Genomic DNA, 17,392 nt, shown 5'->3' with positions numbered 1-17,392 from the left:
TTTGATTATTATTGTGTGATTCATTAAACATTCGATGAAGTTTGGCTGTATTAAGTTCTGCAGATATTTTACTAGTATCATGTAAAGATTAATGAGATTTCCTACTTTTCAGGGACTATATAAAGCTCATTACCATTGTTCTTGTTTCATCGGTCAACTTATTATGTCTGTTTTTAAGACCACCCCGTCAATCTTCTTTAGCATCGCCAAATTGAAGTAAATTTTTCTTTATGGTTTGAACACGGCGATTAGTGATGCCGTGTAAAGACAAAAATGATTTATAGCAAACAACGAGCCACTCACATTTACCTGAACTCTATAGCTATAAGAAGATTGATTAAAACTTGCTTCAGCTTCAGGGTTTTGGATTCTCCGTCTACCAACAGGTATAACCGTGACAAGACCTGTTAAATATTTGTTTTGAGCATTGTAGTCCTCTAACTCATTAAAATGAGAAATTAATCGTTGTCTTTCATTCGAAGGGATGACTTGAAAACAGTTTTTCTTCGATTTTTAACTTCACCTGGCTGATTATTTCCATTAGATATATCACTATCACTAAGATCACTTGACATTATGAATTTTCTCAAAAACAAACTAATAAAAACTACAAAACAGCAGCAACTCACTTAGCGATTACAGAATAGAATTGACGCTAAGATCCTATAGATACAAACGACAATCTACGTTTAGTTACAAGATCGTCGAAATCTGCGAGGAACCAGATCGTTCTTTTCCGTTGGCTTATATCTTTCCCCTTTATTAACTTCTGTATGGTGATTGTTATTGTACAAACGAAACAATGCTTGGGTTCTTTCCAAGAAACGCTAAAATATGACGCCAATACCTAAATTCCGACCAAAAATGGAGCATGATCGTTCTTTTCCGTGGCATCCATCTATAGAATAGCACTACAGCCAAATCGGGCCCTGGCCTCCTTCAACGAGCTTCTCCAATCATTTCGATTTACCGCTGTTCTTTTCCATGAACGCGTTCCCAGGCAGTTCCTGACATCCTCATCGACTTCGTCTTCCGATCTCTTTTTAGGTCTTCCAATAGGTATTTTTCCCTGCATTCTTGCATTTAAGTAATTTTCTGGGGATTTTATTATCATGCATGCGGACCACGTGTCCTGCCCACCGCAATCTCTGCAATTTAGTTTATTGTGCTGGAGTTGGTTCGCTATATTGCTCGTATATTTCTCTATTATACCTAAATCGTCAGTTGTTGTTTTCATTTATTGGGCCCAGTATCCTACATAATATTTTTCTTTCAAACACATCTAATGCATTGGCAGATTTCTGTATCACCATCCATGTTTTACAACCATAACTTACTGTGGGCCTGATTATTGTTTTATAGACCCGGAGTTTTGTTTTCCGGTGTACGACTCGCGATTTGAATATGTGGCCTATTGCGAAATAGGCTTTATTTGCCAGCACAAGCCTTCTATTTATTTTCGATTCTTCTTCATTGTTTGCGACCAGATCCGTTCCTAGATATACCATTTTTCATATAAAAATGCTTGCACGTCATTCAAGATTTACGACGTCAGAACCCCACAGCGTTGTCAAAACATCAGAATAGTTAGTAAGTGAGGAATTTTTAAAATGTCAACTATTTGTCAAACTATTATATTAACAATAAATATACTTAGTTTTAAGACTACTGCAACACACTAAAATAAATAAGAAAACATTTTAATACAAAATTATATATTCTCAATTTTAAACTTACCTCTTTTAGGGCTAGAATAGTAAAAACGTCCCACTATTATTTCTTGTCCAAAATAATCTATCTTAGATGAAAGTTTATCAGCTTTCTATAGACTATTTATTTGTTTTGGCATAGCACAATCAGAATACACAACAATAATTATTAGTTTTTAAAGCTATTAATCTAAATTTAATATGTATTTATAAATACAATTTATTAATATATATTATATTATGATCAAATTGTGTAAGAAATCAAAAACATAAACAAAATTCTTACTCTAAAAAAGCGGGAACACTTTATACACTTTTGCCACACGCTGAACTGTCAATAAAATTGGAAGAATTCCCATATCAGTTGCGTACCATTGTCTAATATATTTAATTAAAATTATTATTTTGTGGAATATTAGACTTAAACGAGTTATTTCATAAAATTTATATTATCAATAATAACAAATGTTTTTGGTTATTTAATCAATATAATTCTAAAATTTCCAAAATAATGATTATATTTTTCTGATTATTATACCATGTTGATGCCTCTAAAAGATCGAGGAGTTCCGTATGGGGTTTTGTATTATTAGCTGTATTAGGAAAATTTGAACTCTAAGGTTGACATTCTGGAAATTTTAAATATAAGTGACGTCACTTTATATAAATTGTGACGTGCAAGCATTTTTATATGAAAAATGCTATATGTGAATCTATTCACATGTTCTATATTGTCAATAAAGTGTTGTTGCGCCGGTCTATTTGATCTGGTTTGTACGAGTAGTTTTGTTTTATTTGTGTTTATTGCTAGCCCTACTGCTTCTGCACTCTGTTTCAACTCAACAACGTAGGTTTCTTCCGCTGCGTTCATTGTTCTGCTCATTATGTTCATCTGCGTATGCTGCTAATTGGGTAGATTTGTTTGTAAGTATGTTATTTCCGCTCACCGTCAACCGTCTAATTACATATTCAAGAACAAGATTAAAGAGCGTTGGAGCCAGTCCGTCGCCTTGTTTCAGTCCTTGTGTTAGGCAAGGCGCTCACCAACGTGGCAACTAAATGGCGTGGCAATGGCGAACAAGTGTTGTGGTGTTCCAGTGACAGGTAAAATGTATAAACATATGTAGTCGCACGTGCGACCTTTCGATATGTGCGACTACATTATGTTTATAAAGGTTTAACAATTCAATCTGCCACTGGGACACCACAGCACTCGCTCGCCATTGCCACGCCATTTGGTTGCCACGCTGGTGAGCGCCTTGCCTTATAGTAAACGCATCGGTGATCTGTCCTTGAATACATACCTGTGCTTCTGTTTCTGTCATTGTCATTTGCACTAGTCGTATTAATTTTGATGGTATGCCAAATTCTTCCAATATATTAGGTTCTATCTATTGAATCATAGGCTTGTTTAAAATCTACAAAGAGATTGTAAACGTCCATGTCATATTCCCATGCCTTGGCTAGTATTTGTTTAACTGTAAATAGTTGGTCAATGGTAGATCTATTTTGCCTAAGCCCTGTTTGATATTCCCCGATGATTTTTTCCGTGAGAGTCTTCGATTAATGATGTTTGTCTCCTTTTTTATGAATAGGGCAGATTATACTTTTCTTCCGTTGTTTGGGAATTTCTTCTTCTATCCATATCTCTCGTATTAGCTGTTACATCTGTTGTGTCAAATTCCTTCCTCCTTGCTTGAGTAGTTCTGCCGGTATTTTATCTATTCCCGGTGCTTTATGGCTTTTTTGTATGTGGGAAGTGTGACTATAGACTATACTATATAAAATTTTCTACAATTTAGGGATATAGAAACTTAGGAACTTAGGTGATAAATATTTTATGGTATGCAGGATTGTTTAACAACTATATTACGTTGTATGTATCAAAAAAAGTTGCCAATTTTTTTATCATTATTGTACCATGTGACTGGTGCTCGAGGAGTTAAAAGCAAATCGCAAGGGAAGGCTCCAGCGATTCCACTCTAATCTAGTCTCATCCAGTCACAAGATGAGACTAGATTGGCCCAAGGACTAAAAACTATGGAGCAGTGGTGATTTGGAATATCCAGATTGGAACTACTAGAGATTATTCGCGAATTTATCACCAAAAATGACATAAAAACTCCATTTAAGGATAACACTCCTGGGGACGAGTGGTTCGGGAGCTTTAAAAGACGTCACCAACTTAGCATAAAAAAACCTTAAGCTGTGGAGTACTCAAGAAAAAAAATTACAGATCCTTTCATCATCCAAGAATATTTTAATATTCTCAAAAAAACTTTAGTTCAGCTGAAATTAGAGGACAAGCAGCAACTCGTGTGGAATATGGACGAAACATCCATTTCTCACGACCCAAAAAAAAACCAAAGTCGTGGGAGCTAAAGCTAAACCAAGTTCCAGAACTACTTCCGGTCCAGGAAGAGAAAATACCACGGTTCTTTCAGCAGTGTCTGCATCAGAGACGAAGGCGCCACCACTAATCGTATTCAAGGGAAAAATATTTGGGACTCCTGGCTACCAGATAAAAGAACTCATTTCCGGGAACTGATTATGCAGCCAGTCCCAATGGATGGATGGAGAGTGACGTATTTTTTAATTATTAAAAAAAAACGTTTATTCCCGCATTACGAAGAAAATAGGCCGGTACTGTTGATATATGACGGTCATATAACCCATATTAGTATTGAACTAGTTGAATTAGCACGACAGAATTATATCACAATCATCAAACCAGCCACCTTCTGCAGCCTTTGGATTTAGCCGTATTTAAGTCTCTAAAAGACGCTTGGGACCAACAACTCGTAACCTAGCAGAGACATAATACTGGCCTTAAAATTACAAAAAAAAAGAGTTTTCCCTGACGATAGACACTACATGGAAAAACGTAAGCGTAGAATTATCAAACACGGGTTTAGAAAAGCTGGTATATATCCATTTAACCGTCGTGTCATACCAGAGGAAAAATACCATGATGAGGAATTTTAGAGCCTAAAAAGATGGAAAGAAGAAAAGAGTTTAGAAGAAAAAACATAGTTGTAGCTGAAATCGCAAATACTAATATGGATGCTATTACCGCCGGCAATATTGATCAGTCGGTAAATAAAGACCAGATTGTGGAAAACCATACAACCAATATTTCTGATACAACTCCAAGTAGTAGTTCTTCAAAAATAAGTTTTGAGGAGCTGCTATTAAACACTGTTAAACAGACAAATAAGCAAAGTCCTTCCGGCTCAAAAAGAAAAAAATTAGTTGCAGGGGCAGAAGTCGTTACTTCCGAAGAAGTTCTGAATAAACTTACAGAAGAAAATAGAATGAAGAACATAAAAGAAATAGAAAAACAAACAAAAGAAGAACGTAGAAAGAAAAAAGGGGCAAAAATTCAAAAACCGAAGAGGATTAAGAAACGAGAAGAAACTTTTAGTAGCTCAGAATCGGAAGAAGATTTGGTAGAATATGTTGACTCTGAAGATGCTTTAGATCCTAAGATATTTGAATAAAACGAGTAAATAATTCAGAAAGAAGTGTCAACAGTTGGAGAGTTGGGAAAGACCCAAATCGCGCTGGGTATTTGAGTTGTTGTAGAGTACACATCTAACAAACATATTAAACAAGAAATTATTGGAAGAATTGATAACAAGATTGAAAATAAATGAAAAATTTGCTTTTTAAGATATAAAAAGAGTAGTAACACCTTTTTTGGCCTGATATAGAAGACACGAATATGATAGTCGAAGACGATATCATAAAAACTTTACCAGAACCCGGTAGAAGACAGAAGGAATCATTTTATTTTTAATGTAAATTTTTTCGGGTTGAACCTTTAAATCTTAAAAATTTTGGAACTTGGTTAAAAATAAATTAATTAAAATTTTTTAAACAATAAAAAATTCGTTTTTTCTTGCACTTTTAAATTATTTACACTTGCCCCAAAGATAATACACGCTGTTGTAAGCTAAAGTCCATTGTCACGCTTACCCCAAATTGACGGAAAAGTGTGAACCATGTATACTTAAAAAAATTTAACATAATTTCCATATCTGATGTTACGAACGTGCCCAAATTTAAGTATATGTAGTAAAGTCCGTAAGCATTCTAGGAAAAAAATATCATGACTTAAAACATCTCCTAAATCATGCAAAATATGTCATAAAAATCATCTAACTGAAAACTAGTTCACACTTCGACGGGTTCACTTTAATTATTTAAAATCTTATTTTTTTATCTATGAAATAATACAAATAATTGTTAATACCATAATTTAAAAACTTTAATAATAAACTCTTAAATGTATGTTTTAGACCAAACAAATGTTTCAAAACTTGAATTTTTTGCTCCACTGCGCTTTGTTTGTCCAATTTCTTTTCAAATAACTCATTTATGGAACCGAGTAAAACAAATTTCACAGTTGTAAAGTTTTTCTCCAGGGTGCGTTGTAAAAGGATTCTTCAAATAACTCATTTGCTTAAAACAAATTTCGCACTTCTACGGTTTTTGACCAGTGTGTGTTCGTAAATGTCTGTTGTATTGACCTTTGAGAGAAAAATGCTTAAAACAAATTTCACACTTAAAAGGTTTTTCTCCCGTGTGAGTTCTCAAATGTGTTTTCAAATTACTCATTTGTGAAAACTGCCTAAAACAAATTTCACACTTGTGAGGCTTTTCTCCCGTGTGCGTTCTCAAATGTTTTTTTAAACCCGGTAATTCAGCAAATTGTTTAAAACAAATTTCGCACTTGTATGGTTTTTGATGAGTATGCGTTCGTAAATGTATATCGTATTGATCTTTACGAGAAAAATCCTTAAAACAAATTTCACACTTGTGAGGTTTTTCTCCTGTATGCGTTCCCAAATGTCTTCTTAAATTACTTGTGTATGAAAACTGCTTAAAACAAATTTTACAATTGTAAGGTTTTTCTCCTGTATGCGATCTCAAATGTTTTTTTACACTTGCTAATTCATAAAACTGTTTAAAACAAATTTCGCACTTGTACGGTTTTTGACCAGTGTGCATTCGTAAATGTATATTGTATTGATATTTGCGAGAAAAATCCTTAAAACAAATTTCACACTTGTGACGTTTTTCTCCTGTGTGCGTTCTCAAATGTGTTTCCAAATTACATATTTGTGAAAATTCCTCAAAACATATTTTGCATTTGAAATTATTTTGATCCGTGTGTGTTGTCATATGTTTGTTCAAATGATCTTTACAGGGAAAATGCTTAACGCATATTTCACATTTCATTATTTTTCCTTCAGCAGGTCGACTCATAAGTTGTTCTTTACTACATAAATACCCAGGTAATTTTTTCATTATTTCCAATGTATTTTCATTTTGGGGAAATTCTAAAATAAAAACCAAAATATAAAAATTGGTGTGTTAAGGAAAGATTTATCTTAGAAACTATAAAAAAGAAAATATCAAAACACGTTAGGCATTCGCTGAATTTCGCTGGCTTTGACACAATTAAATTTTAAAATATCTAAAAGTTTCTTAATATTGTTCTGAAGCTATTTTCTTGTGGCATTTTAAATGATATAATAATAAAACGTCAATAAACGTACTTTAACCTTTAATTGTGGCTTATTCCCATTTAAATATTAATTAATCTAAAAGTCTGTTGAATATAAAAGATATTTGTCTAGATTAATAGTAAAAATTTTTAACAAAGCTATTGAAACTATCCAGTGGACGCAGGAATATAAACTGCACCCCAAAATCAACGCATAATTTTAAAAACCCTGGTAAATCAAATAATTTTAATGTTTCGATTTTTGTGCTAATATATTATTGTTACCCCCGGTATATTGTAAAATTCATCGAAAGAACGGTAAAAAACACTGATGTTTTTACCATTTTTTTGCAAAAAAATTAAAACCACGCTAATTGTGCTTCATTTTATTTCAAATTTAGTTGGGTTGGATTACGTTGTGCTGAACGTTTAAAGGAGTTTTTCAACTTTATTAAGTGTTTTTTCTTTGAAATGAACCACTAGCAGCAAGAAAATCGAAATTTGTCAGAAAGTGACTGTTTTAGAATCGTTACTCTTCGCGAAGAAGGATACACTCAAGTAGAACTCACTGAACGTTTTAACGTCACCCAGTCAACCATTTCAAGAGTGTTAACACGTTTTTCTGTTACTGGAAATAACTCGAGAAAACCCGGTCAAGGCCGTAGAAGGGTTACAACTCCTAATCAAGACCGGTTTTTGACACTTCGTAAACTGAGACAAAGGTTTGTTACCAGTACTTCTCTAAAAAATGAATTTTTGGATCTTTATAACTTTAGAATCAGCCAAAATACAATTAGAAGAACACTTGCCGAAAAATTATTCTATTCACAGCAGCCCAAAATAGATCAGATGATGTTAGACCAGTCCATTTCCTAAGATTGGCCAGCCAGGATATATATCTACGTCCAGGGCCTCTCTTACCCCCAATATTGCCTGGAGAATAGTTATGTTACTTGTGTGGTGTATATGTGAGACCCTCAACATACTTCAGTAGCACCACATTTCAAATGCCTCCAATCGTCTTATGGCATCTTCTGTAAGGCTCCAGCTTTCAACTCTATAGAGGAGGACACTAACGACATAACATCTAAGAATTCTTATGCGTATATTGATACTTAAAGATAAGTTGCAGAGAATCTTCCTAAGGCTGTTGAAAGAGCTTCTGGCTTTTTCAATACAAGTTTTTATTTCGTAGCTGTGATCCCAAGTATCCTTAATATTGCAGTCCAAATAACATATTTTTTCCACTATTTCTAACGGTGTATGGTTAATTCTAATTTGGGCGTTTATGCCGGTGTTGTTTATAACGATCATTATTTTTGTCTTCTTACAATTTAGTTTTAGGCCGTATTTGTTACATGCTTCTACAACATTATCCATCATCCTTTGGAGGCCCTGCGCACTATCTGCCAGCAACACTGTATCATCTGCATATATAATGTTGTTTATAAGTTGACCATTTACAGCAATCCCATCTTCTGATTTGTTCAAGACCTCTCTAAAGATGTTTTCAGAGTATATGTTAAATAATGACGCTGATAATATGCAACCCTATCTACCTCCTTTTTCGACTGTGAAGATCTCGAACAGTTCATTTTCTAATCGTACTGTTGCTTTTCGTTGGAGATATGTTTGAGATCAGTCTACTATCCTTTCCATCGAGTACTGATGTTTTTAGGATATCAATTAGTTTCCCATGTGGGACTTTATCAAATGCCTTCTCAAAATCAATGAAACATGCATACACATTGCAGTTGACATCACTGGCTCTCTATATTAGAACTTGCAAACTAAAAAGTGCTTCCCTCGTTCCGAGTCCTGCTGAATTCATATTGAACTTCACACATGTTCTTCACATTTTCTAGCGTTGGTTTTTTTAGGAAGTGGAAATTGATATAATCGTTCTCATCGTTCTTGGCGTGTGCGTGTAAAAACACTTGCAATAAGTTGTTTCATCAGTATTTCCTTGTCTAAGCTCGATTCGTTTACCTCCTCCAGTGGCGGAGCAAAATGTAGCATGTCAAACGAAATAATAGTTATAAAAGAAAATTATAAATTATTTTTCATTAAATTTCTAATAACGGAATATACGTATAAATTGGGAAGAAGTATTTTTCTAGCTTGCAGTACAATAGGACAGGATATAACGAAAAGTACATTTTAAAATGATTTTGAAATTTACCCAAAAAAGCTCTGTCTTGTCCGAATCGTCGTCAAAAATTATTTTTTTCGCTCGTAACCATTCTTGTAAGTCCGATTTTTTCCAACTGGCATTCGGTAACTTTTCTATTAAAGAGGTATGGTATGAGGCATATCCATAATAATTAGAGATTGTTCCTTCAACATTGGTATCAGCTTTTAGGAGACCCACTTTTTAAAAGACTCTTTATCCATAGAATCATGATAGTCTGCACTCTTCGATTTCGTAGAAAACAGTAATCCAGCATCTTTAACAAATCCTTGCCTACTTCCGGCATGTAAAACAACAAAGCGTTTACCTGTATTTTCGTGTTCCTTTCTGATGCTTTTCACACATTCATCTTGCCAAGTACGTTTATATGCCCCTTTTAGGAATATCCATGTTTCATCTAAAAAAACGAACTGAAGTGGGCTTGGACTTAAAAAATTTCTCATATAATGTCTCAAAAAGTACAGTCGTTTGGAGACAATACACGGTTTCTCACATAGCACTCGTCTACTATTTTCTAGTTTGTATGAAAACCCACAATTTTTCATAAGACGCCACAAACTTGTATCAGAACCGTCATAGAGATGCTTGTTTCTTAATTGTGTATTTAGAACTTTAATTGTAACGTGCTCTCCTTTTGCTTTCATGCCATAGAGTACATTTCTAATCTCTCCTTTTATAGTATCGCTGACATCATTAGTCTTTTTTTTTGTACATTACGTGACTCTCCTGGTGTAGTAAGAGCTGCCGCTGTCTTGTATTCACTCTTTATTCTTGTCACTGTGCGAAGACTGATTTTCAAAGCGTCCGCTACTCGTTCATGTACCGATGATAACGAAAGCAAAGGTCCGTTGTTTTCTTTTTCTTTTTTAAAATACTTCAATAAATGAACTACACATTGTCGCATTTATCCTGTTATCGTTTTTCCCTGCATTTTTTTTTATTAAATAGAACAATTAGTCATTCACAACAAAAAATAATAACTAAAACTATTCGGAACAAATTCCAACAATGACTGACTAAAATCGACTAAAACAACATAAAATATCAATGGTAATTGCTACAATTATAAACCTATTAGCCAGCTCATTCAAGAACAATGCCACAAGTCATTATTGCAATGGGCATCGGAAGAGAGAGAGTTAATTTATAATAAACTGGAATTTTTAAGGTGTCGAGAATATTATTTTATGTAATGGAATGCCACACAGTAAGAGCTCAAACTATTAATCAATTAAAAACTGTTTACTTATAAAAACTATTTCATCAGCTACTTCAAACCTGCACAGATCAGGGTAACATATTAAAAAAAAACACGTCACTGCCAGCTATCTGTATTCATAAAGAGGCCGAACTTATCACCGACACCGTATCGGCCAAACGCATTGGTGTTATTGCTACAATACTGGGAGACGTGAGTGGTCTCTTCATTCCCTTCTCATCGCACTTTACCATGACGAACGTGACTCGCACAATTGAATTATGCATCTGTGTATCAGAGAGAGACGAATATTAGAAGTTCCGTAGTAGCTTATTTCAGGCACACGCCAAGAACGATGAAAACGAGTTTAGTAGCCAGTCTTTTGGTAAGTAACCAGTCTCATAGATGTTGTTGAATAGCTTCGTAAAAGCTGTGATTTGGTGTGCCTCTAATAGCTTTAAAATTTCACCACGCACCTCATCAGGTCCTGGTGATTTCCCATCGTTAATCCATCCATCTTCCTAATTCTAAGTCCTAATTCTTTCCATCTTCGTAATTTATCTTCAATGGTAGTCAAAATTTGGCCTTCAATGTCTACAACTATGCATATATTGCGTTGTTTTCTGGTATTCTGTATCTCTTTAATTTTTTTGTGCACATGGAAATCGTCACGTTTGCGTTGTAGTGTTTCAACTTCCATACATTTCTCCGTCAGCCATGCTTTTTTTGCTCCTTTTATCTCCTTTAGTATAGTCTTATGCAACTTTTTGTATTAATTGTCATTTCTACCTTTTAATTTTCTTTGCTCTTCCATCCAATATTTTATCTGTAATCCATTCTTGCTTCTTTTCTCTTTTTGATTTTAGATATTCATGCGAAATATTATTATAATAGATGTCTTCATTTTGTTCCACTGTTCTTCTATGCCTCTAGTAGTGTGTTCAACTATTTTCGCAAAATTCTTATTAATTTCTGTTTTTACTTTTTTTCTGGGTGTCATTTTCTTTTAGTAGTCTTATATCTATCTTGGGCCTCATTTTCTTATGAATTATTTTGAGTTGTATGATGATATTTGCAACCAATAGACTATGATCTGAGAAGACATCTGAACCAGGATATGTTTTTGTTGAGGTGATAGAATTTCTAAACCTTTTGTTTATGTTGATAAAATCAATTTGGTTTCTTATGATTATCCCTGGGGTATCACCAAGTGCTTTCCATGTATAAAGTCTTCTTGGATGTAATTTAAAAAGTGTATTTGTTACGACCATATCCGTCTCTTGGCAGAATTGGATTAGTCTTTCTCCTCTTTCGTTTCTTATGCCAAGACCATATGACCCCACGACATTCTCGACTGTCGTTGTCTTGGCATTGAAATCGCCCATAATAATAGTAAGTTCATATTTTTGGTCAGTTTTAGAAAGTCTTCTAGAGTCTGATAGAAATTTTTTATTTTTTCTTCAGTGGATTCTGATGTTGGTGTGTAGACCTGAATGATGTTTATATTAGATAGACTTGAGTTAATTTTCAATAGCACAACTCTGTCTAATGCTCTGCTTTAGCTATTTCCCTTTTTATTATTATCTCTACGCCATTTCTGTTTCTTGTTGTGTCACACATTGTTGTTGTGTATAATTCACATGTGGTCGCCAACATCTCTAGATTTTTTTTTATTTATTTATTAATGGATATACCATTTACATTGGAACAAAATATAATATATAAAATTTTTCAAAGTAAGCATAACATTGGAAAATAATTAATAAAGTTTAACAAAAACTAATAATTAACTTGAATACAAAACTAATATCACACAAATAGCAGTCTCTTTACCACATTTTTAAATTGTTCTAAGGACTGGAAAAATAAGTCCAGATCACTTTGGTACCTATTATAATATAGTCTCACCATATGAGTAAGAGGCTTGAAGTATTCATAATTAAATCAATGAAATGGTAGATGAAATAACAAAGTATGCCTAATTCTATGAAGAGTGTTAAGACCTGATCGATTTAAAAGTTCAGGGCAATTTATCAAATTATTAGCAATTTTGTAAAGGAATATTAGGCAAAAATAATCTTTTCGCCGATTCATAGAAACCATTTTCAAGTGATCAGCTATCATACTATAACTGTATGGGACAGAGAGGTCATGAAAAGCACTACGGTAATGATAGTGTTTACCAAATTTATACTGAACATGATCAAGAGAGCATGGACAGTGCTTTAATAATACCAGTGGGATTCCATCAGGACCCCAGGAGAATTTTTTTGGAAGTTTTCTTAATTCATCAAACACTGATATAGTATCAACTTGAATTAGGATTACAGGGTCAATGTGTATGACACAGTTGGGCACATTTAGAAAAAGAGTGGCGATGTTGGTTAAAAACACTATGCAGTGCCCATAGATACATCTGTTGACAGCAGCTATACTCAATACATACTCATAATATGCTCATAACCAATATTTAAAGGCGAGAATATGATAGGCATATGTAGCATTAAAAGTATCAGCTACAAAAATGTGAACAAAATGACTCAGCTTGATAGACCCATTGGTCAGAGAAGAAGAGGAAGGCCCAGAACAAGGTTCCTTGATAACATCGATGAAGACATGAGAAATATGGGAATGCATACTTGGCAGAGGAAAGGGATGAGTGGAGAGAGCTTGAGGAGGCTAGGATCCACACAGGGTTGTAAAGCCAGACTAATGATGAATCTACACCAATTAAAAAGTTTAGGTATTTTTGAAATTTTTTAGTTATTTATAGATTAGTAATTTACAAATGGAAAGTTTACAATGAAAATGAATGAATAATATACCTACTCCCATTGTTCATGATTATTCTTCTTTAAATGAAAGAAGGCTGCAACAGTAAGTTTATTTGAGCTATTAATAGTGAGAGGTAGAACTTTTTGTGTTGTATATTTCCAACAATGAATCTGACAAAATATTACCAAGTCATGTATCAAGTATGATGTCAAAATATCAGTTTTTGACATCATTTACATTTGTTATGATTAAGATAATTACTTAGATTTTTCATTTTATGGCCTCCACCTCTTAGGTATGTGTTAGATATTTATGTTGGCTTTTCATGTAAATTTTTTTGGTTATTCTATTATTTTTTTTATTTTTTTAATGTGCTGATGTACTAGTTTCCAGAAAAAGAAAACATTAAAATTTCGACTTTTCTTTACTTTTTCGCCAAAGGCCACAAAAAATTGGGCATTTTTGAGTCATACCCACTTGACAAATAATTAGCTAAATTATTAATCTCACCTGAGTAATTTGTTTCTTCTGGTTTGTTTTCACAATTGTCAAGATCTATTGAGGTGGATAGCTGATTCTCCATACATAAGTGTTCAGGTTCATCAAATTCTTCTTTAATTTCAAGTTTATTTTCCATAACTAAAAGTTGAAAAAATATTAAGGAAATACACCACAGACATAGGATAATCTAAATCATGATGCTACTTCTTTTCTTTTAATCCAATACAATATTTCTTATGAGGGTTTTATTTTTACATTTTTCCTTATCAATCTCACCTGAGTAATTTGATTCTTCCTCGTCGTTTTTAAAGTGTTCGTTTTTACAGTCTTCAAGATCTATTAAGGTGGATAGCTGATTCTCCATAGATCTGTGTTCATGATCCTCAAATTCTTCCTTAATTTCAAGTTTACCTTTCATAACTACAAATTGAAAAAAACAAAATATTAAGTAAATACACTACGATATATGATAATCTAAATCACGATGCTACTCTCTTGTAATCCAATATTTCTTATGAAAGTATTTTTACATTTTTCATTCTTAATCTCACCTGAGTAATGTGTTTCTTCCACTTTGTTTTTACAGCCATCAAGATCTATTGAGGTGGATGGCCGATTCTCCATACATCTGTGTCCATGATCCTCAATTTCTTCCTTAATTTCAAGTTTAACTTCCATAACTAGAAATTTAAAAAAAGATTAAGGGGCTATTATACCACACACAAATTGTTTTTTAATGCAAATGTCATGCAATGAACATAACATAACCTTGGCAAACTTGGCATGGTATGATCAAAGAAACGCTTATAGAAGAGCAGTTCAAAAATGGGCGATTTGGTTACGGTTTATACTTCAAAACACTCCTCCTGAGGGTGGCTGCATAAACTCAAAGCGTGGCGCCGTGGCAAAAATTTCATAATGAAATATGTAGTTAGGGGGAAGTGGGAAAGGAGTACGAACAATGACGTAACGAGTAACTGCATCTACACCTAAACAAATTTCGATGCCATTGATTTGCAAACTGTTTTTTTTTGTTGTTTCACAATAAAATCTTTATTTTTAATATATTAAATTGTTAAATTTTTAATTTTAAAACTTAAAAATGTATGATATTTACAATATTCAGTATTTATTTTTTAATTGTATAACTTTGAATTAAAAATGGGTTTGTTCCAACACAACGAAAAACCGTCACATATTTTTATTATACTGTTTTTCTGCCCAGAAATTAACGAAACATTTTTAAAAAATTTCAATTAAAAAAAAGTATTCAATGAAACTTTTTACTAAATTATGAAATTTTCCATTTCGCCGAAACTTCCAAACTTCCATTTCATCCATAATTTTTTAATAACAACAAAAAGCATTCCTGATTTATTTTTGAAATATTTAATAGTACCTTTCAATGAATAGTATATGTGAAAGTTTTTACGCTGTATGGGTACTACATATTTAATCTTGTCTTAAAATAACAACTAGTAGTATCTAAAACATCATTTTCACAATGAATGAATATTGGTGAAATTATTACAATATAGTCTTAGACTGATTTATACTTAAGATTTGTACATATTTCAATTAAAAATTTGAATCATAATATTTTTTCTAAAAAGATTAATTTATTAAAAGTTAAAATAATATTATTTTCTCTAAAAAATTTTATAAAACGCAAAAATTTAATCCTATTCTATCCACGCAGCATCTACATATTAAAAATATCTAAGTTTCATTTATTGCCCCACTCTTTCATATTTTAGAAGCAATAATAGAGCTGACATGACCGCTCCTTAGTGGTACGTGATCACGTGGTACCACGTGCGTTCCACCCGACCCACCTTTTGTTGACTGTCAAAAATAACAGTGAACAAAGCATATTCTTTGGTTGATTTGATTCATAATCATATTTCATATGAATTAATAATATATGGGCGTCACAGTGTTGCCATATTTTTTTGTATAATGCATAGGAGTTTTTATAATATAGCATTTTCTTTTGCATTTTAATACAAAATTATATATTCTAAATTTTAAACTTATTTCTTTTAAAGCATTAATAGTAAAAACTTATAATATATCTTATATGAAAGCTTATCAGCTTTCTACAGACTATTTACATACATATGCATATCGCTACCTACATTCTAATACCACGACCACGTATGAGAATTTTTAGGCGAAATGAGATAAAGGTTTCAATTCACGACATAAGCTTTAGTTTGGGAGGTTGTGTTTTCATTCCTTTCCTTCTAATTTTGTGTTAGTGTGTGTAAGCGTCTATATTCTTTTGGTGTGTGTTTCTAAAAGGTGAGTTGAGCTTGATAACAGCTAAATAAGCTTTATTTTGTTAGTTTGCATAGTTTGTTTATTGGCTTAATTTTTTTGTTTTTCCTGATTGCATGCTTATCTCTTCTGGTTGATTGTTTAAAGTAGTATGAGCGTAACAGGGGGGGGCGGCCCCCCCAACACAGGGCTAGAATGCCAAGATCAGATGGATAGTGGTGATAATTTTATTAATAATGCGACCAGTAATACCAATAACCTTAAAAAAGAGCCAGTTTTTTATTCACAAAACGATAATGGGCCTTTTTTGGTATATGTGGAATCCACTGAAAAAGTGGGTTTCAATATTGGTAAATTTAACAATATTAAAATTGCTAGAGATATTTGCATTCAAAATCTAACTGATATTAAAAAAATTAATAACAAAGGCTTAAATAGAATCTCAGTAGAATTTGTTAACTTTCAAGCTGCAAATAATTTTGTAAAAAATAAAACTCTTCTTGATAAAGGCTATAAAATATTTATACCATTCAATTTTGTAACTTGTAAGGGATTAGTTAGGCAAATTGATGTCGAATTAGGAGAGAAAGAACTGTTAGAGTGCTGTAAAACAGACAGCTCAGCAGAAATTCTTCAAGTTAAGAGACTTAATCGTAAAATAGTTAAAAATAATGAAACTACATATGAACCTACTGGATCGGTTCTCTTTACATTTAAAGGAGTTTGTCTCCCCAAATCCATAAATGTATATAGATTGGAAAGACCTGTTTCTGTATATATTTCACCAGTAACGCAGTGTTTTAGATGTTTAAGGTATGGCCATACACGTACAAATTGTAAAGGCAAGGAGAGGTGCTTTACCTGTGCTGAAGAAAAAAAATCGGACGGGGAGGCTCACTCTTCTTGTGAAATTAAATGTTTTTATTGTAAAAACCCCCATAAATCAACCGATAAAACCTGTCCCGAGTATACAAGACAAAAAAATATCAAAGAGCTCATGTCTTTTGAAAATATAACCTTCTATGATGCTAGCGAAATAGTTAAAAAAAATTATTTGACACGTGATGAATTTGTATATCGCCCCTCCGAATTCCCTATCATTAAAAACTTTAATAGAACTGAAAAAACTCATGATAATAAAGATAACCTGATTCAACCTTCACAAAGACGTACACATCATGTAAGAACCGACCCTATCAAAAGATCTTTTCAACAAGTTGTGGCTG

The 17,392-nt window shown here is 33.0% G+C and overlaps 1 protein-coding gene across 8 annotated transcripts in view; it reads right to left on the bottom strand.

The window, feature by feature from the left end:
* LOC140447998 (uncharacterized) overlaps window positions 1–14,813 on the bottom strand; it is a 66,010-nt gene extending 51,197 nt beyond the window's left edge. The window contains exons 1-4 of one of the 8 annotated variants that reach the window (XM_072541022.1): window positions 14,655–14,808; window positions 14,438–14,566; window positions 14,163–14,306; window positions 13,896–14,024 (exon numbers count right to left, since the gene is read on the bottom strand). In XM_072541022.1, coding sequence (XP_072397123.1) covers window positions 13,896–14,024; window positions 14,163–14,306; window positions 14,438–14,564 — 400 coding nt within the window. In that variant the 5' untranslated portion in view covers window positions 14,565–14,566; window positions 14,655–14,808. Of the gene's footprint in view, window positions 1–5,951; window positions 7,055–13,895; window positions 14,025–14,162; window positions 14,307–14,437 lie in introns of those variants that run through there. The other 7 variants (XM_072541026.1, XM_072541023.1, XM_072541021.1 and 4 more) reach the window with 7 other exon arrangements.
* Window positions 14,814–17,392: the final 2,579 nt, after the last annotated feature.

Source organism: Diabrotica undecimpunctata, chromosome 8 (assembly GCF_040954645.1).
Source record: "Diabrotica undecimpunctata isolate CICGRU chromosome 8, icDiaUnde3, whole genome shotgun sequence".
NCBI lineage: Eukaryota > Metazoa > Arthropoda > Insecta > Coleoptera > Chrysomelidae > Diabrotica > Diabrotica undecimpunctata.
Note: the sequence above shows the minus strand (reverse complement) of the source record. Positions and strands in the feature narration are given on the sequence as shown.